At 39.2% G+C, this 25,892-nt stretch overlaps 1 protein-coding gene across 1 annotated transcript; it reads right to left on the bottom strand.

Annotated features, from left to right (window-relative positions):
- Positions 1-21,722, bottom strand: phex (phosphate regulating endopeptidase homolog, X-linked). Its single transcript, XM_026180154.1, has 22 exons — positions 21,260-21,722; positions 17,457-17,513; positions 17,165-17,326; positions 16,103-16,186; positions 15,565-15,791; positions 14,439-14,507; positions 13,398-13,514; positions 13,100-13,183; positions 12,404-12,546; positions 11,743-11,836; positions 10,777-10,905; positions 10,421-10,522; positions 7,466-7,543; positions 7,239-7,342; positions 6,855-6,913; positions 6,597-6,651; positions 5,023-5,090; positions 4,814-4,944; positions 4,530-4,595; positions 4,232-4,336; positions 3,219-3,295; positions 1-3,133 (listed from the first exon to the last, which is right to left on the bottom strand). The coding sequence occupies exons 1-22, from the start codon at positions 21,381-21,383 to the stop codon at positions 3,031-3,033; spliced, it is 2,238 nt and encodes a 745-aa protein (XP_026035939.1). The 5' UTR covers positions 21,384-21,722; the 3' UTR covers positions 1-3,030.
- Between the last annotated feature and the right edge of the window lie 4,170 nt (positions 21,723-25,892).

Raw genomic sequence — 25,892 nt, 5'->3', positions numbered from 1 at the left:
TCCAATTAAATGGGTTGCCAACTGCCGGTAAAACAGAAGAAGGCGAAAAAGAAATTACATAGTCATGGTGGGAGTGAAACAATGCAGCGCATAATAGCAATATGAAAAGAAAAAGTACTCAATCTGACCTGGGTCCTGGAGAAAATTCCTACCCGGATGAATTTCCTAGCATGAGTAGTAAAAGGTATATTGGGGACAAATCAAGCCAATTCTGCTATGCCTGGTGCACGGGGAAATATTATCAGTAGCCTATGCTTTTTGTGACATTTCTGTTTGTGCCGTGTGATTTTTCTAATGTGAAATAGTTTTGAAGACAAAAGGGAGACAAAAGTTTTCTACTGCTTCACTTTAATGGATTTTGTCATGATGTTTTTCTGTATACAAAAGTTGAGATGTCTTAATCTATAAAATCAACTCAAATGTCGAGTCCAAATACTTGACAGGGCACGAGGAGACAAGCAACAATAAAAGAAATAAAAAGTAAAAATGTCCGTTGTTTGTTCTGATTCTTGTGTAGCACATCGGTAATCGAAACTTCCATTAAGTTAGAAGACAAGAATGCCTGCCAGGTGCTTGATGCATTATATTGCTCGTAAAAGCATCTCACTTACTTCCTACCTTTGTCTCTTAATCATCTAAACACCTCCCAGCACACACACACATGCACATACATACACACACACTAAGAGACAGACTGGAGCAGTGGACTGTTTTTCTAATTGGTGTGAATTGATGAGACTGCCGCTGGTGTTGCCACAGATACAAATCATTAATGTTACCCCCTGCTGGATACCACAAGACTACACAGCACCTCCTGTAACACAGAACAAGTTGCCATGGGAACTGTTGACATAAATGAATGGGATGTGATGTGGTGTAAGTGTGTGTAATAGCGAGTCCGGAGGAAAATCAATAAATGGACATGCTTTCAATCTCTTTATGTCTTTTGTCCACCATCCATCAGCACCCTCCACCCACTGCTCACTACATCACTCTGGCTCTCTCTCTTGTTCGCACACATATTTTTTTTGTCTCTTCTTATCAATCACGGCAAAATTGGAGGTACAGTGTAATGTCTCAGAAGTTTTATTGGAACCTAAAAAACAAAACAAAACTGAAGACCAGAATCAGTGGACCATTATGACGACATACAAATTTATAATTACAATGAAAAGTTTGTCACATATTAACTTACAAAAACATTCGAAGAAAAACAGAAGACATAATAATAATAATGAAAAAAGGAAGACAAAGACCTGTAATGATATACACTGGTTTCAATCTAATCATTTCTACAGTGGATATCGTACTACTAAAATACTGACAGTAAAGTTACAGGACTAGGGCTTGCCCATTGATCACAAATTTCAAATTGATGTTATTTACAAGTTAATCCAGTTTTATATTATTTTGAATTAAGTATCATATTTTTTTCTTTTAGTCCTGATCCTATGAAAAACAGTTTTTTTTGTGTGTGTAGCACTCCCTTTCTAACCAATTTAATAGACACTTTAAAAAAATCTGTAAAAATACAGCACAATGTATTATTTTAAAGTACGAAAATTTATTAGGAATTTAGTCATTCTTTGTTTTACCATTTGTAGTTTACATAAACAAACAAAGAAACAAAGAAAAAACAGACAATGTACTGGCAGAAAATTAACAGCACATTCTTTGTTTTGTTTGTTTGTTTGTTCTTTATTTACATTTTTTACAGTGTAGAGACCGCCATCAACTGTTCTCCAGATCAGAAATACCAGTTTTTCCCTACTAACCAGTTGTTGGCAGGGAGGATTACCAACAGGTCTCAACAGCTGTATAATTGGCACAGAATCAAACATTAGCACTACTGTTTGGCAGTAACAGTAAAAAAAAGTTTTACAGAAATTTTAAAAACTCAAATAATTAATATTTGTTTCATGATTTTAATCGGTAGATTTAATTCTAGAATGATAAGTGTAATTTCACTACAGATTTCTTTATTAAAAACAAAATGCTAAATAAAGAAAAAGACCAGCAGGCTGATACAAAGTCAACAAATCACAGCCAAATCATTACAACAGATACTTCTTTCCCATTTTCTGACAAAATATTTAAACTATGCATCATACAGTATTCCTGTTATTCCCAAGAAACATCATTTTGTGGTGTGAATGCACCTGAGCGGTACAGTCCACTGACGGAGACACAAAGACAAATGAGAACGCATGCTGCAGTTTGAGTGCTTGTAATTCTGTAAGTTCATTTGCCTCGGGCTGAACTGCAGCGCAATGAATATAAATGTCTGACACAAGATTGAAACAAAGCAAAACAGAAGGCAAGACTGTCAAAGGAAAATCTGGGCCCACACACACACTCACACACACTCAAATTCCAACTCACAGACAAAGTACCTGATCTAGTTTGCTAGATGTTACATTAAGATCACTTTGCTTCTATAATACTGGTTTTCAAAATAAAATAATATTAAGTAACATAACTTTACTTAAAGAGCTAATCTTTGGTGTACAGTGTTCAGAATTTGGGCTGCTGACAAATAAATGCGAGCTGAGCTGATATATCTGTATCCTACAGTCACAAAAAACAACCTGGGATATATTTTTGTAATCAGTAGAAAAGTTCTCATCGTTGTACATTTACATTACATAAATTCTCAGAAGAAATGCAGTTCATGTAAATGCAGTGCTTTTATTTAGCTGCATGTACAGCACATATAGCTGTGTTGTTGTAATGTCACAAAAACATGTTTGTCTCCAACCCTGTAACTGTGGTCCTTTATAAGAATCTTCAACCTTAATTTATGTGACATAAGGAAGAAAGATGACTGTAAAAAGTTAAATTTTTCTTGTTAGCCAATTGAAAGTGGTTTCAGGTCAAAGATCCACACTAACCCAAACGCTGTGTATGTATTAGTGTGTTTCAGTGAGAACAACTCTACTTCATTTTAATGTTGTTCCCTTACAATGTAAACTATGTTGGATAAATCCAGCATTATCAGCCTTTTCAGGGATATCACGCTGAGGTCGAAGGTTACCACACCCGGCAGGATTGTGCTCCTCTGTTCATAATCGACGACTCGGAACACTTGAATGCTTTCCGAAATTCCTCGTAGTTACTCATCGCTCCAATAACTCTGCAGGACATGAGTGACGATAAAGGTCAGGTTGGAGGGGTTCTTGCTATGTGTGTCCATGTGTGTGTCTGTGTGCGGGCTTCACCTGTATTTTGGTGGACTGTGAGCTCCACTTTGGATCTGCTCCCTGGCCGCTTCTGGTCTGTATGTGTTACATCTCACCTGCGCATTACAAACACACCGATTAAATGCTTTGCTAGATACTCAAAATTACGTATGCGTATTCAGAAGTTTCTGACTTAACATGTGCCACTGCATGCAATATTACAATAAAAATCCGAAAGGAAAACTTCTGTCTAGCATTCCATTTGAGGCCATTCCATTTCATTATTTCCACAGACAGGAATGCATTTGAATGCAAAATCACACATGCATGCTTCTATAAATGCAATAATTCTGAGTAGCCAGACATGTTCCACACATGGAAACAGTAAAACACGATGACATCCTGTTTGGCTAGACAGCATGAAAGGGGAACAAATAACTCTAACAGCTCAACAAGAGCAGTACCCAAGATGTGGAACACAGCATGAAAGCCCTGTGATAGATTTTCAAACCTTTCTCATCTCTATGGTTTTGATAGCATTAGAAATAGATATGTTCAACTATATTTTACATTTGTTTCAGTAAATGACAGCGTGAGAGGAGCAACATTGCCTCCTACTGACACTTTTAGGAATTACAAGAACCGACTCTTTAAATTTGCATAAAACTGTAGTTAAGAAATGAAGGACATCAGGGATGTGTCCACAAGGGGGCCATGGGAAATACAATTGGATTCTCCAGCATGGATAGAACCAGCTATAGAAGGTTACTGAGTACATTCATTCAAGTACTTCACTGAAGTACAATTTTAATGTATATACTATTTTTATGTAATCCACTTTAATGGTTTATATGGTTTGGTTTATATTCAACCATTATGTTAAAGTGCCCAAACATTACATTTCCCATAGGAAAATGCCCAAATATTACCTGTCTATCATCACTTTACTATGCAGACCTGCAAATCAACTGAAGGTCTTCAGATCTAACACACACTGGCAGAAAAACTGCATTTAGAGCGTAGTGAAAAACAGTGTGCAAAAGTGTCTTTACATGTGCATAGCTCAAGAAGAACAGTTGGTTGTTGTTCAGTGCAACTCCAGGCAGCAGAGGCTCCTCCACACCACCTCTTCTCTCATCCACCCACCGCCTGTACGCCTACACAAGAACAGTGAAATAAACATTCTCTCATCTGGATTGCTTTACATGACGTCGTTAATTCTTCTTCATCATTTTTGCAAAGGGAACAAATTCCTTTAGGATTAGGAATTTTTTTTTTAAAAACAATAGCTCACAATGTCCGAAGTAGACAGCTCCTGTAGAAAACCATTTCTTAAATCATAGATCATACCCTGAATGCTTCTCTTATTCCTCCATTGTCTGCTATGTTTTCTGCCAGGGTCCTCTTACCCCGCACCTGCAGGGCAAAACATTTACAAAAGAGTAACAAAGGCCGTAATGCATCAGAAACATCTGAACTGAACAACAGTCTTCAGTTATTTCTTGACTTTGATAATTATCCAGTTATACACAGGCATTTTTTAGACAGTTTCTTAGAAAAGTGGTTTAAACTACATCTGCAGTTTTTTCTTCTTTTTTTAAATAAATTTTTGCACATTCAGACTGCTTCCTTACATTTAGGCCCGCCTCCTTCCAGTGATAACCATTATACTGGTTAATCATACACTGGGTCTTCTCATTGAAGGCCTCTATGGACGAGTTGCTCCACCACTGTTCAAGATTGCCATTTTTGTCATACTTGCGACCTGTTCAGACCACATAATTCATTATTATTCAATCGCAAATGTTATATTTTGAAATCATTATTAGCAAACATTATTTACCGTTATTGTCAAAGCCGTGCGTTAGCTCATGTCCAACTATTACCCCGATGGCACCGTAACTTAAAGATCTGTAAATTGAAGGAAAACAACACAGATTTTAGTGTGGCACAAGTCAACGTCTTGTGGAATTTCAAGAGAGGATTAGATTCTATCAGTGGTGCTCGATCAGGGGAAGTATGCAAGCAGTGCCTGTTCAATGAAGTCTAAACACAGACATCTCAAACAGAATTCTGTCATAATTATTCTGGTTTCACTGTATCCATTCTTTAAATGATTGACATCTTGAGGCTGCAGCCTCTGTCTTTGGAAGCACATTTGACTCTGCTTGACTATGATTCCATTGGAATGTGCATTGTGGATAAACCTCTGGTTTTTGATGGGAGACTGAGGGAGACTAGCAATGCTAAACAAGTTGCTGCTGGCTCTGCGTTCAAGGCTCTGAACACAGTTAACAGTTGCAGACTTCACCAATACTTTCAGATTAGCATGCACGAGAGCTGTCTATACTGAGTGTATCATCTTTAGACAGCTGTTTTGTTTAATACGCTACCTTATTTCTTCATTAATAATTTGAATCTTCCTGTAGATCTTGACAGTGCACAGGCCTTTTAATTTAGCTATAATGGTCCTTTAGAACAATTACAAGTATATAATTGAGTACCAAGTAGAATATATTTAAATATTTAAACCAACCTCAAACATAAACAGCAGTAATATTGCTTTTTACCAATCAAATTTACATAACAATACTACAGCTTTATGTACAGTGTGGCATATAAAGTGTGTTATTACTTCTACTAAATGTTCTTAAATGTTCCTCCGGCACAGATCATTGTCACCTAAGAGCAAATATTTTTTTTATGATAACTATAAAAGTAATAACATTTAATAATTCTTCAGCCAGCAAGAAGTGCACAAAGGGGAAGATGACCACACAGAGTGCTGCAAGATGCATAACATGCAACACTAAATCATGAAACGGTTGTTTCATAGTCTGAAACAACAATTTGTCTTGTTAAACAGTGGAAGATAATTTCTTTTTGTTTGTCATTGTCTCTGCTTGAGCTTTTGTAAAAGTCGTCACACACCACTGGATCCTATCATACATAAACTGTGTGCAGTTATTTTTCTATTAGCGGCCAAGCTAAAGAGTATTAAAACTGACAGCTAGCAGGCAGTTAATGAGCTACTTTCTTCATTCAGTAACTTTTAGTTTAATGATGTAAAGTATCACTCAGAGAACAAAACACCAGGAAGAGGAAAGAACACAATAAAAAGAAAGCAATAGAAGCTTTGGAAGCCAGCACCATTCCAGCTGGGCAGATTGTTACATAGCTTGTCATCCAGTCTCAGATATGGTAAAAAAAAAAAAAAGAAAAAAGAAGAAGAAGCATGGACAAATGTTACTGTGCTGTGGGAAATTGCTTTACAAAATAAAATCAAGCTGTCAAGCCAATGTTTAATATAGGACAGTTTATAGATCTGTTGAGAACAATAATGCTGCCCAGGCTGTGGTTCTCTAATAGGAGGTTTTTCTTTTAAAATAAAGTCAGCTCTTGGGTGGGATGACTCACCTTGGATACTCTTTTCCCCAGAAAAAGGGTTTTTGAAGCTCTCCAGCAGGAAATCCTAAACAAGAAGACCAAAAATAATTTTTCTTTTTGTGTATCTTTAGTTCTTTCCAAACAGGATATTTTACTGCATAAGGTCAAGGCTTTTCAATCTTATGTTTGCTAACAAAAATGGAAATCCCAGAATTGGTGCTTTGATCTGTCTGGTAAGGACTTAACTGAGTGATTAAAAAAACAAAATGTAATGAATGTATATCTTACTGATTTGATTTGTGGATGAACTATAGAAGGCGTTCACGGTTGTTGGGTTTGTAAACCACCTGAAACACAAACACACATTAGGCATTAATAAGGACATAAAACCATAGCCTGATTATAAACGATCGCCGGAGCTTCAAGAAAGGCAAGAAAGGAAGTGCCTCCTTCTTTCCAGTGGCCAACAGGGGGCGACTCCTGTTGCTGTATCCCTAATTTCAAGTCTCATTTAATACATCACCATGTCTATTTTATATATTATAATGCCCATTAGAGTCAAAAAGCAGTAAAGCTGCATATACTTTAGGACGGACCTAATGTCAACATGTATCTCCTTATCAAACGGATGATGTCACAGTGCCTAATTAAGTATTCACACTTGCCACTCACTCTGTGCGTGGGACGCTCTTTCGTAGCCAGGAGAGATCGGATTGAGCGATGAACTTCAGTGTCTGCATCACGTTGCCGTAGTAGTCATTCTCTTTTAACTCTAGCTGAAGCAGACACAAACACATTACACATTACTTCTAAATAGCAACATTCCTCCATTTTCAGAATGAAAAGGGAAAAAAACATTGCAGGAACATGATGCTGGTGCTGTGCTAATTTAAACAGACCTGCTTCAAATCTTCATTGAGGTAGGTGTCATTCAAAATAAATTCTGGGTAGCCAACCTTAGCCAGGACTGCATGTGCCTATAGAGAGAGATAAGAGAATTTAAATAAAATCTAAATTAAACATAAAAAGGTGTGTCAGACTCTCAGTCAAACTTAATTGGCAGTGAGTGCAAATATAAGTTTGAATGAGTAAGTTTAAATGATATTAAAGTAATAAAAAGAGAGCACTGTGAGAGTCATAGGCTAAAGTGTCTTCACAGAAACATTGCCGGGCCCCTACAGCAAAATCCTTTTTAATTATGAAGGTCTATATGCTTGCCATAAAGTGGACCCAATTTCTTTAAATGGTTTCAGTATTGTAGCTTGAGCAAAGCTGGTGAATGATAAATAGCTCGGTTCAAGCTGAGAGGCATCAAAAACATTTTAACAGTGAGTGGAGCTGAAAACAATTGTGTTAGCAATAAGATCCTGGACACATTTGAGTCTGACTTTATGAAAACCTAAGATAATGTATTTTCTCTCAATCATTGCAGTTCCAGTGAGAACACATGAAAATTGCAATCAATGAGAATGTGACAATCCCTGTCAGCCAAAAGCTCACGCTGCTCTAAACACTCTTTTTTCACTCAGTTTGATGTCAGCAAGAGAAGATATCCTTTTATGGTCACAGCATAAAAGGCCCCGAACCACAGTTTGGTTGGGGGCAGTCAAGTAGAAGAAAGTTAAAAGTTAATAAAAGGAGACGTGGCTTCTAAGAGGGAAGAGATAAAAGGATGGATTAAAGCATCACTAACAAAGGCTTTTGAGCAGGAAGCAACCCCCCGGAAAACACTGGTCACTAGGGGAAATTTGTATTCCTTGACTGACTGGTGAGTGGTTTGAGTCGCAAGGTGAAATCAGTCACAAAGAGTGTGCAGCACCAAAAACATCCTTGTAACTGCTTTGGGCACTAACAAATCAATGCTGTTGCCTGTAGGGAAGATGCTGACTTGTCCACAAAGACTTACCAACTGCTCGTTAAGTGGTAAAAATAAAAAATATTGAACATCATATATCTCTTTGTGACAAGTTTCACCTAGTGACTATCAACCACCTCCTTCAACCACTTGCCAACTGCTCAGGCAATAGTCATTTTTCTATGGTATTGCCAGGGGATTGTCCACGGGTCTCTGGCCCGTATGACTTATGCCTAAGAACCTCACCAAGGCTGACTATAAGATAAATAAGGATTATGGTGGATCACGTAAGAGACACTGTTGTTGGGTTGTTGAGTAAAGGACTTCTTCTTTTTTGCGTATAAATATTCTTTAGTGGTGCCAGTAAATACTAACAGATTTCCCGAACCGATAGAACAATAGTATCTGTTCTAGCTTGGCAGCTGTTTCCAGCTGCTGCAACTACAGTAAGGTCAGACTTTGTTTTAACGGTTAGATGTGACTAACACAGCTGTTCAGAGAGGGTGTTGTTTTCACTATTTAATGCACTGCTGTATTTCATTCAATTTGTTGGGCCAGTTTTGGATTAAACAGTTTGAAATTCACATCACCAATCCAAATATTTTTTAATATTACAGTTTTTTTTTTTTTTTTGTTTTTTTTTTTTTTTTTTTTTTTGGCCTGTCCCGTTTGGCTCTTTTGCCATCAGAATTGTTGTCTAAAGGCAAAGAAAGATGCCCAACGGATTTACTTTACCAAACTGACCATCCCAGCCTTGCCGTAATGGTCCATTTGATTCACCTTTTATTGTTTATTTTATTTTCACTTGCTGAATACGGGAGAGACTTGACTGGGGGAAAGAAGGGGAGAAAGAAAGAGGGAAAGAGAAACAGCTGAGAAGAGGGACGGGGGAGAAGGGCAAAAGACAAAAACCAACAGAACGGGCAGAGAAAAAAAAATGCATATATCAATCACCTGGATCACCTGCTGAGAAAGAAAAAAGAAAGCAAGCAGAAGAGAACAAGAGTAATAGAATAAACAACATCACAATGATATATGGGAATATGACAGTAAATACTAAATGTTAAACATTATTGTGCAGCACATAAGATCAACAGAACACAGTGTGCTTTGAGGTAGGAGCCAAAAAGGGTGTAGTTTGTGGGTGTGATCACCCGTGTGTACACCTGTGAGCATGGACGCGCTTGTTTTTTGTTTTTTAAAAGGTTCCTTCATGTAATAATCTGCTAGAGGGTGTGGGGGGGCCACAGCCCCGTCCTCCAGGGCGTGAAGCAGGTATGGAGGAGATCAAAACTCCAGACATCCAGAGGCCCCCAGAACACAAGAGACCAAGGAAGACCAACAGAGGGGCAGCTGCGCCACTGTCCCGGAAAGAGCTGAGGAGAGTCCCAGATGAGGGCTCACTCAGCAGCCGCGGAGCAGAAGCCAGGGGGAGTTGCAGTGACGCGCCCGTGAGCTCCGCCGGCAGCCAGCTGCGCCTGAGTGACCGAGCCCCAGGCCGAGAGGCCGGGGGCACCCCACCTCCGAAGTGGCCCGAGCGAGCCCCAGGCTCCAGGCCCCGATAAGCGGCCGCCAAGGAGTGAGCCGGTGTGTACCTGGACGCCCATCCCCGGACACAAAGAACCACCAACGCACCAATGTCTGAGGGAGTCCGCCACTGGCAGGGGAAGTGGTGGTAGGGGGAGATAGGCCTCCAAACCTTGGAGGGCCTGAGATGTCCCCAGAGAGGTGGCGCCTGACACCCAACCTGACATATAGACACAGACATACAGACACACACAGATACAAACATCCATTCCCACCCTCATGCTCTCATATGCACTTACTCCACACTCAACCAATGTGGAGACAGACATAAAGAGACGTTGTACACACGATCACACTCCCCAAGCGTACTCTACAAACCGGGTCTAGGTGCCCCCGCCCCTGGAGGGGGGAACTGCACCCAGACCCAGGTGGTGTTTACAGTTTAGATTAGAAAAGATGGAATAAACTGTGCCTTTTCCACAGCTCGCTTCTTGGTTAAATCATCCATCCAGTCATTCTCCTTCTCCAGCATGTCGATGAACGCCCAGCGGATGCCGTCGATCAGCTCCTCCATCTAAGAAACAAATCAAGTATGAAACAGAAGTTTAAATGTTCAGATTTTCAGACGCAAACCTAGAACGTTCTCACTTATAGCAAAGTGAGGCTGTTTATAAAAAATGCAAAAAGGCCCAGCATCATTGCCATCTAAACACAGACACACACACCTACAGTGATGCAGACATCACAGCTCAGCACTCATCTGTTACACAGCTACAGAAAACTCAAACAGCTGAGCCAGGATTTAGGATATGATGGGAACACACACACCAGGTGTTTCTTGTCCTCCTGGAAGTGTGTGTTGACAAAAAGCCGGCCGGTGGCATAAACAAGTGAGTTCTCCACGTAGTTAACACACTTATCCCAGCGCGGGGTCAGAGAGGTGGTTCCTGTGGTTACCTAATGGGGGCGAGAGAGACGGAAATTCAAGGTGACATCGCTCCAAAAAAACAACTTCCACTGACAAGTTTCCATTAACGAGAGTGTTTAAGACCTCACGCTGAGTCACTTTAGTCGGGGAGGGGGGATGATTTGTTTAAAACATTTGAAGCTACCAACTGGTAAAATTAGAAAATCTTTCCCCAACTCACTAAGTACTGTGACAAGAATTTTGCGACCTAAAAACAGAGATTGAGAAAAGCTGAGAAACCTTCAAGTGTAGTTATTTAGGTTTAGGTGTAAAACATTTAAAAAGGGAAAAAAAGTGTACGTTAAGAGAATTATGAGCAGCTGCCGCTGCTAATGAAATGCACCCAATTAACTAATCATCAGCAAGTTTGAGCACCTTTATAAAAGCAGAGATTTTTGGCAGTTTTGTATGTCTGGAAGATTTTAGTGTGTTAGCGCAATGGTGTTAGCCAAGGAGCAAGTACATCAGAAATGATCTCAGAGAAGCAACTGTTGGTGCCAGCCAATCTGGGAAGGGTTATAAGGTGATTTTCAAACAATTTAAAGTCTATCATTCTGCAGTGAGAAAGATTATTCACAAGTGGAAGACATTCAAGATAGCAGCCAGACTTCCAAGGAGTGAATGTCCTAATAAATTCACCCCGAGGTCAGACTTTTGCTCTGAGAAACTGTGAAAAACCCAAGAGCTACATCTGAGATTTAACAGGCCTCGGTTAGCACGCTAAATGTTAACATTCAAAATATTGCATTTCTTAAGCTTTTCTAAAATACAGTTGTTTTCAAAACATTCAAAAGTGATCATATATGGACATAGATTTGTGTACCGACCCGAGCGTAGTCAAGGTATCTGTAGAGGAAACGACGGCTCAGAGCGGTTATCCGGGAAAAGACTGTCCTCCACTGGACGTAGTTCGCTACCGTCCTGGAGAGCGAGAGACACGGGGACATTAATTCAATTCCTACATGTAATCTCATTATACACTGTAAAATACTTGTACTGAGCGACAGGTGCCCTCGAGCCCCAGTGTGGGCTCATGTCTGTGCCTGTGTGTTTACATTATATCTGTCCCTTATGAGGACTGGGTTGAGTTTATAGGGGAGTTGAATGTTTATCTCAGGTGCCAATTCTTCAATTTTTTGACACTACGAGAGTAGCTTTGCCTGATATACACTACATAATAATCCTTATTTTTCTTTTACAGAGCCTACTGCGCCCCTCACTGTTTTAGCTGCTCTTTCTTTAAAGCCATCCTGCCATTAAGCCAAGCATCTGAACTCTGAGGCTATGTAGCTTTTGCACCCTTTTATTGCCTATTGCTTGCAGATTTTGCATCTGCATTGCTGATGCACGTAAACTGCCCGAGGCAGTTTTCTACACTATTTAGCTCGCATTGGGACCAAACAATTGTATTTATTAATAGGGTGTGTATGAAGAGTGTCTTTAAGCTATTGTGTCAACAAGGCACCACGATAGAAAGGGAGTCTGTACCGGGGATCGGTGGCCTCGATGAGCTTCATAAGTTCCTTGAAGTACTGTGGAACTCTGACGATGACAGGCTCAGAGGAGGAGATGGATCGATCCGGGTCACCTTTAGACTCCACCACAGTTTTTACGAAATTAAGCCAATCGAACTACAGCAATAGAGAGAGAGGGAGAAAGAGCACGAAAGGTCTTTAACACTATATAGAAATATGTAGTATATTCACCAAGCCAGCTACTTCAGTTTCTGTGCATCGCAACACCTGCACGCATTGTATTTTTTCAATTTCAGAGTTCAACTTCAACTTTTGTGAACTACATTTTTGTGCACAGGTAAATACAAAATATCAGCAGTCCTCGTTTCTAATTCGGTTTGTATAGAGGTTAAACATATCATGAAGCTTGTAGTTACATTTCAGACAAATCCAATAAAAGCAGTTTCCTTGACTTGCTGATTGAGTTTCTGCTCTCAGTAGCTACAAATTCACCATCAGAGCGGTACTGATCTTTCTTCTGACCTTGGAAACAAAACAGTCCACAAAAAAACAGGAATGTTTGGTACTATTGAAGAAAGCCCTGCTTGGTAGGAAGACTTCTCAGGAAAAACCGGACAAGGACATCGTGTACAACTTGGTTTTGAACCGGTCTCAACTGATGCTAAGGTTGATTTCTCTCTGGCGGTTTTTCTGCATTGTTTTAAAGTACCTGAGGTATTGAGCGCTGCAGTCGAGAGAGCGTGTATTTGTGGTACATGCTCTCGCTGGTGCGGTTTTCATAGGGAATCAGGATCTGCAGACACAGAGAGCAATTGTCATCAGCATGACTGATCCTAAATTTGTCCAAAAAACGATTTCCTGTTATACTGTTGGCGAAGCTGATGAATCAGCCGCCATATTTCACAAAGAATAATGTAGAGTTTTAATTAGCTTTGGAGCTACAGAGACCTATTTAATAATTTTCATACATTAAGCGGGATTATATTTATCTGACATGACGTCCTTACATGAGCCACTTTGGTCTCAAAGGCGAGAGCCTTTTCCATCTGGGTCAGAGCGTCTTTCTCTGGGGCGCCCAGCATGACGGCCACATCCACCATCAAACTGAGCAGCGCCGCACGATACTGGAGAGAGAGACAGAGAGACTTCATTCTTTCATTGCTCTGAGCTATCAGGCATCATCAGACATCAATCAAGCGCCTGCATCTGCACTCACATACCCTTGTGCTACTGTATCAGTATTCAGTGAAACGTATTTTTTTATTATTACCTTTTTTGAGGGAGAGACACACAGCAGCAGAAAAATCTTCAGTGGTTTAAAGGGACATTTATGTTCACAAATAGCTTCATGGTGACTGAAAAAGGGAATCCAATCTGTGTTGCTCGCTGATGATGTTTATAAAGCATTAGAAAGTTTAAATATTTGTGTGTTAAAGTTAGCAGATCAGATAAACTATTAATAAGAATGTTTCGGCTCAAAAGAGGTTTTTTGCATTATATGCTAATATATATAAATGTAAATGTATCCATTTATCAGTGGTTCAGAAATATTTAAAGCCAGATCAGTACAAAAAAGAAACAATTAGAAACAATTAAAAAAAGAAAGTGATACAAGAGCGGTTTTATTCAAAAAGATTTTGTTATCCTTAAATTACATTTCTGCTATTTTAAGTTTTGCATGAATATCTTGAACTACTCTAAATTCAAAGGCTTGAACAGGTCTTCACTCATAAATGTTTAGATTTGAAGTTATAAGAAGGAATTCACAGTTATAGAGATTATAAAAAGCCTTATTTGATATCTTCAATTCCATTTAAATTTATAGCTTCTAAAGGTGCTTTATGAGGTCTTTACAATCCCTTTTGAGTGAGAACTCTGTGACTGAGGTGAGGAAGAAATCTTTTTTTTAAAGGAAAACACAGAGGGGGACGTATTGAGTCTGAATAGAAACTCTTGTTCCGAAGAAAAGTCTTTTTTGCTACCACTCATCCAGGACGGAAAGTTTTGGTTAAAAGGTAAGATGGAAAAATGGCAAAGTGGAAACTCACCGCCTGGGCAGAGGAGGTGTTGGTGATGTAGTCTTCCCTGGAAGGCAGAGACAAGGATGCCTGATCGAGCTACATAAAGACAGAAAGTGCTGGTTAGCCTCTGCTGCTTTTTACACTGCTGTCTTTCAAAACAGTTCCAAGAGGTTTCAGATACATTATATTCTAGTGAAGCTAAGCTAGATACATAATAACTCACCTGGCTTTGAAACTTGGATCTGTTCGCATGACTGATTAGCTTTTAAATTCTGGTTGTATGTTCAAAAATATTGCTCTTATTCACTTTTCAATGTCATAATTTGGCACAGGGAGATTTCTTTGAATAAGAATAGCCTGTGCATGTACACATCATTCTTATAAAATAAAATAAAAATGATTGGCCCATTTGAACTGTTTTTGTGCCTTTTGATTGAGCACACGATTATTGATTATTACAAAAATGAAGTAAACAAAAATGAATAACAGCATTATTTTTTAATTTTCTTTGTTGAAAAGGTACTTATCCTGTCTGGTCTCACTTTCCCGTCTGGTCCCACAGTTTTTAACAATGAAAATTTCTAAACCTAAACTTTAAGTCCTTCTACAAAATTGGAACCAAATGCTGTATATAAAAGATGGATATAACACTGACCTTACAAACTGGTTTACAGAAATTGTTTTGGCCGTTGCCAACTTTGCAGGGTGGATCTAACTGAGAAATTGACACATAGTAGACACTTTCCAACCACAAGGACTAAACAGGACTATAACTTAAAAAATAAACATCTGTATAACTTTAGTACCAACTGTGATCATAGAGTATAATTGGGAAAAGATGAGTTTATGACAGATAAACAGAGTCATGTTGTCCTTAACTCATGGATTCTATAAAGAAGGCTTCTTTTTGCCTCGTTCGATTTCTTTTCTTTCTTTCTTTTTAGATGTCCATCTTTTATATACAGTGTATGGGATTGTGGATTTTGTACTTCAGTACAAGCAACTAAAAAAATGGGATTAATGTAATTTGATAGTGAGATGAAATGGACTTCTATTTCTCCAAGTTCTTGAATCCAACAATGCAAGTGCAATACTATAAAAATGTGCTTTACAGTGGAGTTATGTGATGGGCTATGAAGGAAAAATGTCTGACCTTGATAATGTAGTGAGAGGAGTTTTTGTCATCAGGGGAGACGTACAGGCGAATCAGGACGCTCTTACTGTGCTGATTCCTCATCGCTGCCAGCGTCTTCAGGAGGCTCCACTGACTCTCTGACCACTGATATTCCCCACCGCGCCCGTCACCCACAACAGGCCACCGAAACTCTGGCTGTTTAAGTGTTCTCAGCATTGGTCTGGCATCCAGCTCCTCCAATAGAGCTTTGTACACAGACACACAACAAATGGTATACACAACTTTATTGATTTTTTTTGTACTCTTTTTACAGCTCATGTGGCTATTTTTTTAGCTTTGTGCTGCACCCATGTTTCTTATTGCTTTTCCATTACCCCAGATCTGTCGTGTGGATCAATAAAAGCTCATCCTACCTTATTTGTTTTCAGAGTCACTGTGTCTTTGTGTAAATGATTGACTTTGTAAGGACATTTAATTGTAGGGTCTGAATTTTGAGGGTCTCATATAAACAAAATCCCCACAAATCCACAGAGCAAACGTCTGTGTTGTGACTTACTTTCATTCAAACAGGAGCGGTACAGGCTCTTAGCTTTGGTCACTGCTTCAAGTTCGTCAGGGTCAGAAGGAGCTTGCAGTAATTCTGATGGAGCAAATTGGAGTCATCATTCAAAGAAACCTCTAATGCCCAGTCATCATCTCTGCTAGAGGCTAACCGCTCAGGGATACATTACCCGTCACTAGGATAACACACTTAGCCATATAGTCAGGATGCATAATGGCTGATGTTTAATGTAGAATTGAAAAAAAAGAATGTATGGATTAAAATGATGGTAAACCACCATTTACCATTTAAAATGATGACATGCTTGCTGTATTGATCTCCTTTTTTTAAATTTGATGTGAGCTTTGCAGTGTTGTTGGAGCACTATGCTATTTCAGTAGCGTACTCTGAAAGTAAGAGTCCAGTGAATGGAAACACTTAACCTTGTTCATGACCTTTAATGAAATTCCTATTAAGGAAAAAGGTTGCATCATTGTCTACTTCTGCCAGATGTTTCTTCCTGTTAAAAGGCTGTTTTTCCCTCTCACTTTCACCAAGCGCTTGCTCACAGGGAGTCACCTGTTTTCAAGGCACAATATAAAGCACCTTGAGGCAAATGTTGTTGTTTGGTGCTATATAAATAAAATTGCACTGAATTGAATATCTAGCACTATTCCTTTTCTGTTTTGTAATTCCAATATTTTCATTTATTATTATACTGGATCTTATTGTTATCTTCTGTCTGAAATAAGCCATTATAGGTCCTGTCTTGCTAAGCTACCTCTCCCTAAAAGAGCACTTTTTGCTGACTGGCTAACTTCCTGAATGCCGAGCAGCTCTGTGTGTGCTCTGTCTGTACCAGACGACCATATAAAGAAAACTGCAGCAATATCCCAAAAGTAGAAAAAAATTGAAAACTATTCAGAGCAGTCTGCAGCCAAGAATTTAGCTTAAAGGAAATACATTTACATTCAGTACGTGCATTTTACATCTATACTTCATTATTCCAAACTTCTGAAACTTTGTAAGAAAACCAAAATGCTTATTAGGACATCGATGAGGAATTTATTCTCAAACCTTTAAGTTGGATGTCAACATGCTGCCTAAGCCAGGGGTAGATGCCGTAAGAGGACGAATCTTCAGGAATTGGGTTCTCCTTCAGCCACCCACCACAAGAGAAAGCATAAAAATCCTCGCAGGGGTTTACAGATTGATCCATTTTACTTAGAATAGACCCCGCTACAGAGATAAAAAAAAAAACCCACCTCCATCAATGACATTTAAGCATAAGGTACTTAGGTCACAATTAAGACAGTCCATATGTAACCCGCTAAACGTACAAGATGGACCGTTTAGCGCCTCTTCTCACCTGCTTCAATGCATTCTGGGGTCAGACAGAACTCCTCCTGACTGGATTTTTGAGACACTGAGGAAGAGGAAAAGAGTTGCTGGTGAAGTTTGAGAACTGAAGACATGCGCACAAACGTCGAACAAGTTCAGCTCTGCATCAGATTGGGGGAAGTTGGCCGCACCTTGAGCAAAACCAGTTCTAAGGTCAAAAAATCAACTTTGACTCAAACAGTTATTGTTATTGTGTATTTGATGCATAAATGTCTCTTTGAAATTCTGCCTCATCTCACAAGATATCCTGAATGCAAGGATGAATTATTAGCAAATGTATAAGTTTGAAAATATTGTGCAAACTTGACTTTTCATGCTCTTTGTTGTAATGATATATATCATAAAAAATGCTCTAGAAAATGAACTCAACAGAAAGAAAATTACTATATTCTCAACCGTATAAACATACAGTCTACCCCTCCCTACGGGGGCTGTAAAACTTTGACTGCATGACTTCCACCTTGGAACACTGCACTACTATACTGAAGCATTATTACATATATTTCAGCCTCTGAATACTCCCCCACCAGTGATTATGCAATAATTACCCCAAAATGACAGTACTTATTGGAGAAGGATGTAGTCAAGGACATTTCTACTATCCACTCTTTAGGAAAAAGGGTCAAACCGAGATAAACAAGTAAAGCTGATACAGCTGCAGAGCGCTCAGACAGAGTAAATAGTCATGCTTGCCACACTCTTGAAAGATGCAATAAGTGTGACATTACTCGCTCGCTTTTGCGAAAGGCAATCAAAACACCACAAAACAAACAGAATAGGCACACCATTGTTTAAGCTACTTGCATTGTAACTGGAGGTTTACCCATTCACTTCCCTTCATAGAAGGTGAGCAAAAACCTGCCTTTCCAACCTCCTGGCAGAAACCGCTGTTATGTGATGTGGATCCGTGGACAGATTTAGAAACCAAATCCCCATTGTGAACGGATGAGTGGAGCGTTACGGTGCTGTGCCGCAATGTCTGACCTCTGAGGTCCACCAGCCTTGTTGCCTAGTTAGAGCTGCTTGTTGAGAGTTGTGGCCACTTTCAGAACAGCTTCAACCCTGCATGAACTGCTTGGCCTGGAACAAACTCAACAAGGCGCTCTCTCACCCAGAAGCCCATACACAGGGGTTTAAACACGCACACACACTCGCGACTGAGGCTCCAGTGTCACTGCTAAAACCAAACTTATGTCCATTACTGAGATACCAAACAAGCCACCAACACAAACATGCAGATACACAAGCACACATTTAAGACTCACACTCTTTAAACTCATTAAAAATATCTGGAAAAAAAAAATCAAAGCAGCATTCCTGTGTGTGGTCATTCACATGGATGGGGAAGGGGGGGGGGGGGTTCTATTAGTGTGGGTGTGTGGGACTGCATACATGGGCTCGTAATGTAATTACACTTCAATGAAACCACAAGAATTCTGCCTTCCCTCAACAACTAAAAAAAAAAAAAACAATACTTACTCTCGCACCCCTCCCTGCTACAGCATCCTCACAGCCATGCAACACTCACATTACTCAAATGTTCTCCTCAAAATCTTGAAGGCAGAGTTGCACATGAGTGATGCCAATCCAAACTATGAGCATAGCAGAAAGACTGGGAAAAAATGAGCATATAGCTAATCAGGCTCTCTTTAAAGTTCCTCTGGAGCCATGCTGCAATATTTCCTACAATGTAAAAACCACAACTTTCAAACAGCAGATAGACATATTTGTTCACTCCAGACAAAAGCAAGCTAGCTATTTGGTAAATGGGCTGATGTAGCGCACACATCATGCCTAAGTGCTTTTAACAGTCACACACTCACACTCCAGTAGGTGCATTGGGGGCATCTTGAGGTTAAATATCTTGCGGAAAGGTACTTTGAGGATCCGAGGATCAATCCACTTACTGTCTAATTAGTAGGCCACCCATTTTACCTCCTGAGCTACAGCTGCCCAGTATTTTTGCCCACTTCTAATATTTCTAAATATCAGAGTGAGCATGTTCTTATTCTCCAAACTGTTTCTTTTGAGCAAAAATTGAGAATTTGACCATTATAGAAATGCATATAATATAATACATATAAAAATCTATTTTTTTTTTATTATGAGTAGTAACTAATCTTACTGTTGAGAAAGAAGGTCCACATGTTCTGTGCAGAGGGAACTGACTGCATTGTTTCAACAGAAATAAAAAATGAATAAATAATAATGAATTGGAGAACAAACAATTTGGCTACATTCACACTGCAGGCGAAAGCGCATCAAATCAGACTTTTTTGACCCTATACGACCCATATCTGATCATGGTATGACAGTGTGAACGGCACAAATCTGATATTTTCAAATCCGATCTGGGTCACTTTCATATGTGGTACTGAATCCTATACATATCTGATGTTTTAGAAAGTGACTGCTGTTTGAATGGTCATGTCATTAAATCCGTCTTTTACATCACTGACACAAGACAGATGGCAATTATCAGCACCGGAGAAGACATCGCGAACGCTTCCTGGCCATCCAGTGAAACTGTTGGGAAGACTACGTTGGAGAAACGTGAACATTTTATTTGTACTGTATAATCTGCAGATTCTGACAGAAATTTCCAACTATCCTTTGAAGCACCGCTCTTCTCTAAAACAGCAATAAGGATAATTATTAGGCCATTTGTAAATAACAAAGTAACTTTATAACTTAAAGCAAAATTGGGAAACGTAAAATCCGAAACAAGTCTTTATATTAAGGCCATCAGTCAAACAATACTGTTTGCTCTGGGTCTAAACAGAGCGCGTTGTGTGTGACGTTGTGTGTGACGTCGTCTTTTGCGCATGTGGGCCACTTTGAGGGTTCACACTAGAGCGCGTTTGCTGTCACATTTTATTTGTAGTGTGAACAAGCAGACAAAAAAATCGGATTTGATCAAAAAATCGGAATTGAGCGGTTAACCTTGAGCATTTAAGAGGTTAAGACCTGCAGTGTGAACGTAGTCAGGAGGAAACATCTGGAAAAGTCCAGCTAAGAGTGCATACAGCGCTCTTACACAGTCCCCAGACATGGATTAAACCTACTCCTAGAATAAAAGAACAGTCAAAGAAGCTCTCCAGCTCTTGTGTTAATCCATGGGGATCCATCAAAATAACAGCCCTCATAGTCAACCCATGTTTACCCACGCTTTATTGTCTTTTTAATTATATTTTATATATTCCCATGCAAGCGACAGGTGTTAAATATATTTGTTTAAACTCATCTTACTCCTTTTTGCCCCCTTTATTGCAGTGTTATGTGGATATGTGTGAGATCTAATCTAAAGCATGCAAATTACTGGTTTAGCACACCTACCAGCACCTACCATCTTTTACAGCACCAGCTTAAATTGATGTAAATAAATAACTTGCAAACCGTTACACATGTCCCTGCTAAAAAATACTACACTCTGCAGGAAGAGCTGTGAAAAACACATTCTTTTCTGTTCCACTAGTGTCCCGATTTGTGTCCCACTGTGCATTACGAAGAGCACAAAGTTGTGCGTGTGCAAGTGGGCGTGTATGAAACCTTACATGAACCTAAAATAGTTCTACACAAGTTACCCGCGAGACCTCCACAAAGACCTTTGCTCCCACTCGCATGGTCATGTGTTATTTACAGTCTGCATGTACTATAATCTGAGGACACCATGCATACATTCTCATATGTTGGATTCCTAACTAATTATAATGTAGGATAAGGAAAATGTGTGCATATATAAATATATGTGTGTGTTTGGGGTGGACTTACCTAGTATGAGAGCAAGAAGCAGAGCGGCGCAGAGTAACACACACATGGCCAGAGCTATCTTGTAGAGACGACTGCTATCCCTCTCGGGTTTAACCCCCCCGCCGCCTAAATGCTCCAGCTCCATGGTTTACTATATCACACACACAAACACACACACACACACACACAGATAAAACACTACTCCTACAGTCTAAAAATCTTGAGAGGTGAAGTAGACATTAATCATCTAAATACTGGCAAAAAATAAATAAAAATCCCAAACTATAGAAAAATAGGCCCCAAAAGTCTAATATCTGGGCAAAAATTAAATGCCCAAAAGTCTTACAAACATCTCTGTAAAATTTCAGAGAATTTAAAATTTCCCTCAATTTAACAGCCCGAACTCGGATCAGTTTCCCAATCTGTCTTGCTCTCTCTGCTGTTCTCTGTCTATCTGCAGCTACTCAAACTTCACTCTGGCTCTTCAGACTGTTCCTCCCTCCATCCCTCCTCCTCTCCTCCAGCACTCCTCCCTGCCTTGCACCCACCCTCCCTTCTGTCCTTCCTCCTTCCCTGCAGAAAACTACAGACCAGTCTTCCCAGTGACATGAACTAAGGTCATATATTAAAACAAAAAAACAAAAACAAAAACAAAATCAATGGCCAGAACCAGGACCTTATCTGTGCATGTGTCTGCACTGGCAGCTGCACTTCTTCTTCATGGCGCACATGTGAAACGTGTGTGCCTAACCTCATGTACAGAACAACAGGGTGCTCTGCTTGAAACATTTATCAGATCAGACAGCCAGTGAACTAGAACCAAATTATCCTCACAGGACACCGATTATTGCAGATTAATCTGATGATGAAGGTGGTGTTGCTGCTGTCTGTAAAAATACATCACTGTTTTTGTCTACTTTCTCACTCTCTTTGAAGTGCAGATGACCGTGACAACGCAGACTCCTGATTGGCCTTCAACTTCACCCCCTTCACTGTGGTGAGAACTCTTTCTGCACGTGCTCATTAGGGTTTGGGGCGTCGGCCACAAAGCCCTTATATAGTTACGACTTCCTGTGCTGCTAAAAACACCCATTCATCAAACACAGACCACGATGCTATTGTTCACCCCTCTGACTAACAATCACTTGTGTCCTGTTTATATCTCATTGTCTCAATTCTCAACTGGGACCCTACTCATAGTGTTTTGATTGCCTCTGCTCCGCTTTTAGTCTCTAATTTTTTCAGTTGCTTTACAGATTGGCAATCAAGAGCTGGTTCTGTTGCTCCAGCTATTAAAAAAACAAAACAAAAATCCATTGAATCCATTGAATGTAAAGCCCTTCTCAAGAATGCATTAACCTTCAGTTATCCTTCAGTCTCAAGTTGCATAAATAAGATCAATAACTTAGCAACGTGTAACCTAATTGTGAGGAATACAGATATTCAACAGAAGGTAATAAGAAAACAATAAACTAGCGTAACTTCCAAATATTACAGTTTCAGAGCTGCAGGCTATCTCTCAGTTGTAATGTATGCTTGCCTATTAGCTTGTACAGTTTTTAAGCAGGTATGATCACGATAACATCATCCAAATAGTCACGATAGCAGCAAAAAAGTGAAGAACAGTATATCACTAACAACCAAGCAGCAACCTCTGGAACTAAAAACTGAGGGCAGTTCAGAAGTGACTAAACCCTGTACTTCCTCTAATGGCCACTTGAAGCTGGCCTTAAAAGGAAGTCAAGCAGGAATCCCATTGGCTCCAACATCTAAGAGTATTCACAACCTGCTAATAAAAACAGTTTTGCCTTATATTGATCGTATACCACTTTATAACATATTTTAGCACCATTTGGATACTGGAAAGGCTTAAAGCTACAGTAACTGTGTGACTGCTTTGACTGACAGCTCCTAAACATCTTAAAAGACTTATCTGACAAATAATATGCCTTGTTCTGTAAAATCAACTGACCAAGAAGAACTGGTGTAGGTGTAATTTTAGTATTTTATTAGACTGATATTTATCAGGTTTCCATTTAGCAGGTATCTGTCTGTGAATTGTACCTGTACAAAATATTAATTTCCATTAAATTCTGTTTAATTCATATAGCACTAATGCACAATAACAGTCCCCCCAAGGCACTTTATATTGTAAAGACTGTACAATAGTAAGAAGAAACCCCCCAAATAAGCAAGCACTTGGTGACTGTGGGAAGGAAAAATAACCCTTTTAACAGGAAGAAATCGTTGAAAGAACTGACAACTTGCTAACCACCCAAGCTTTGCTGACAGCACTACAGCACTCAAACCCTCTTGTTCAAGTACTGCACTGTGGATGATCTTCATTGATGGTACCTGATATGTTTATATATTCATAGAGTAGAAAATATCACAAGATATTACTATAAACTAGTGTTATTTTTTGCTAGCACATACCAATCCAGACGTGGTTTAAAAGCCTGCAACATCACTTAAATATAAAGTGTTTCCCAGTGGGTTTGGTGTCTCTTTCCCATTTACTGTTACTGGACTCGATCACCACCCTTCCCATTGGTAGTTTATCAGTTACCAAAGATCAAGTTGTGTAGAGAGAACCACGACCACTTCCCTTTAGAGGTCTGTCCTTCCCACAGACCACTTTACTGGTCTCTGATAGCAAACTACAGTCATGAGGCAGCTATACCTCCTTGTTCGGATTGTCCTCTGTTAATCATGCTCTTAAATATAGTCTAACTAAATCCTAAAACCTAGATAAAGGTCATAGAAACAACTATTACCTGATATCCTGGGAGGAGTCCTTCGTGGACAAGAGATATAACAATTACACAACAGTTAAAAAAACTGATATCCAAAAATCCAAAAGATGTACCTCTCAGTACAAGCACACCCGCAAGTAGCCAGTAACGTCCTGTTTCTGTCATCTGAATTTATTCTCAATATTATCTTCACCATCAGTGCTAATAGCAAATGCATATCCTGTGGTTCACATCAATCAGCAATTTGTACACTTAGTGTTGAGCACAAAATCACTAATGCTACTCAGCAGTAACAGTCTGTCTTTAAGGAAAACAGTTTTCCGCTAACTTAGCAAGAAGGAAGATGACAAGTGGATTGTCATCGTTGATTTTCCTGACTCCTGTCCACAAAACATGTCTAAACACAGAATAACAAAAATATAGTTAATAAACAATTAAGAGATCAACATCTTAAAACACACAGTAAAAGAAATGTAGTGTTTTTTGCAAATGTCCAACAACCTTTTGGGTCAAATCTTTTTGACTTAATGTTTCCTAGTTTGAGGGTTGTTGAGAGATTATGAAATTATCATTAAACAGGATTTTTCAGCTGCCACTGTACAGTTTCTACTTTTCACATACAAAACAAACAAATACACATTACTACGTGTCTATTTTGAGGGCAAGTGATCACCAAGGCGAAGTAGTTCGCGGGGTGCAGCCTGTGGTTACTTACTGAAGTCTCCATCTACTCTTACAAACAGAATGTGCAGCCATCTCCAGAAGTGAAACCTGAACCAAGAGTCCTAAATAAACCTAAAGAAAATTCCATTCACAGGTAGGGCTACATCTGTGTATCTGTGTAAGACAGCAGAAATTACATCTAAAGATTTGGACATTTAAAAAGAGCTGTACTCACTTGTGACAAAGATATGTTTTAAATTACTGTAGAAGCTGTCAGAGGCATCACCACTGCGGTGGAGCTGATTTGTCTAACCGATACTTCATGCTCGACATTCCAACCTCCAAAAGTGAAAAAAGACAATGCTAAACTGTCAAAAGAAAAGAAATAAAAATCAGAGTTCTTCTAGATGCAAGTCTCTACACATAGCAGCCAATCCTGAAAAGCCTTTGAGCTGTAATTTGTAACTAATATGAAGAAAAATCTAAATTAACTTAATTAAAATATCATATACAGAATGACCAGTCAAAGCTATATTTTTGCCATCTTTGTGGTCCACAGAGGAGTTGTTTTGAATATTATCAGCTACTTTAAGGAGTGGTGTGAAATCTGATACAGATATTTGTGTTGCCCATAAGATTAAGTTACAACAAATACTGTTAAAAGTGCTGAAAAATCTGGATAGACTAATGTGAGATTTGATTGATATATTAATACTCCCCAGAGCACTTAGTCTACAGATTCTGATTATCAGCTCTCTTTTTCTTCTAGTGTCACCATTAACTGTCTTTATGGGTATTTTTTTTAATTTAATTTGAAAAGACTGTCAAGAATTTTAGTTCTGACATTCATCTAGAGCCTGTCTTACCTTTCTTTTAAAGCTACTATAAAATTATTATTTATGGTTTTTCTGCAAAGAGTCATCGTCTGCTGTTTGGATTGTTGTGGAATTGGTTCAGATATTCATGGTCCCCCAACAGATTAAATCACTAAACTAACTGTTACAAAGCACCCTTCAATTGTCTTAGCAGCATAATGCAATTGTATCTTTTTTTGAGTTTTTTGAATAAATGGCCTGTAAATGGCCTGATCCCCTCTGGAGAACACGTGTGTCTACACAAAATATCTTAATGGTTCATCTTGTGGGTGTGTTCATCATCTTGTGTGTGTATAGCGCTTTACTTAGTCCCTAAGGACCCCAAAGCGCTTTACACTACATTCACTCATTCACACATTC

This window comes from Astatotilapia calliptera, chromosome 9 (genome assembly GCF_900246225.1).
Source record: "Astatotilapia calliptera chromosome 9, fAstCal1.2, whole genome shotgun sequence".
Taxonomy (NCBI): Eukaryota; Metazoa; Chordata; class Actinopteri; order Cichliformes; family Cichlidae; genus Astatotilapia; species Astatotilapia calliptera.
Note: the sequence above shows the minus strand (reverse complement) of the source record. Positions and strands in the feature narration are given on the sequence as shown.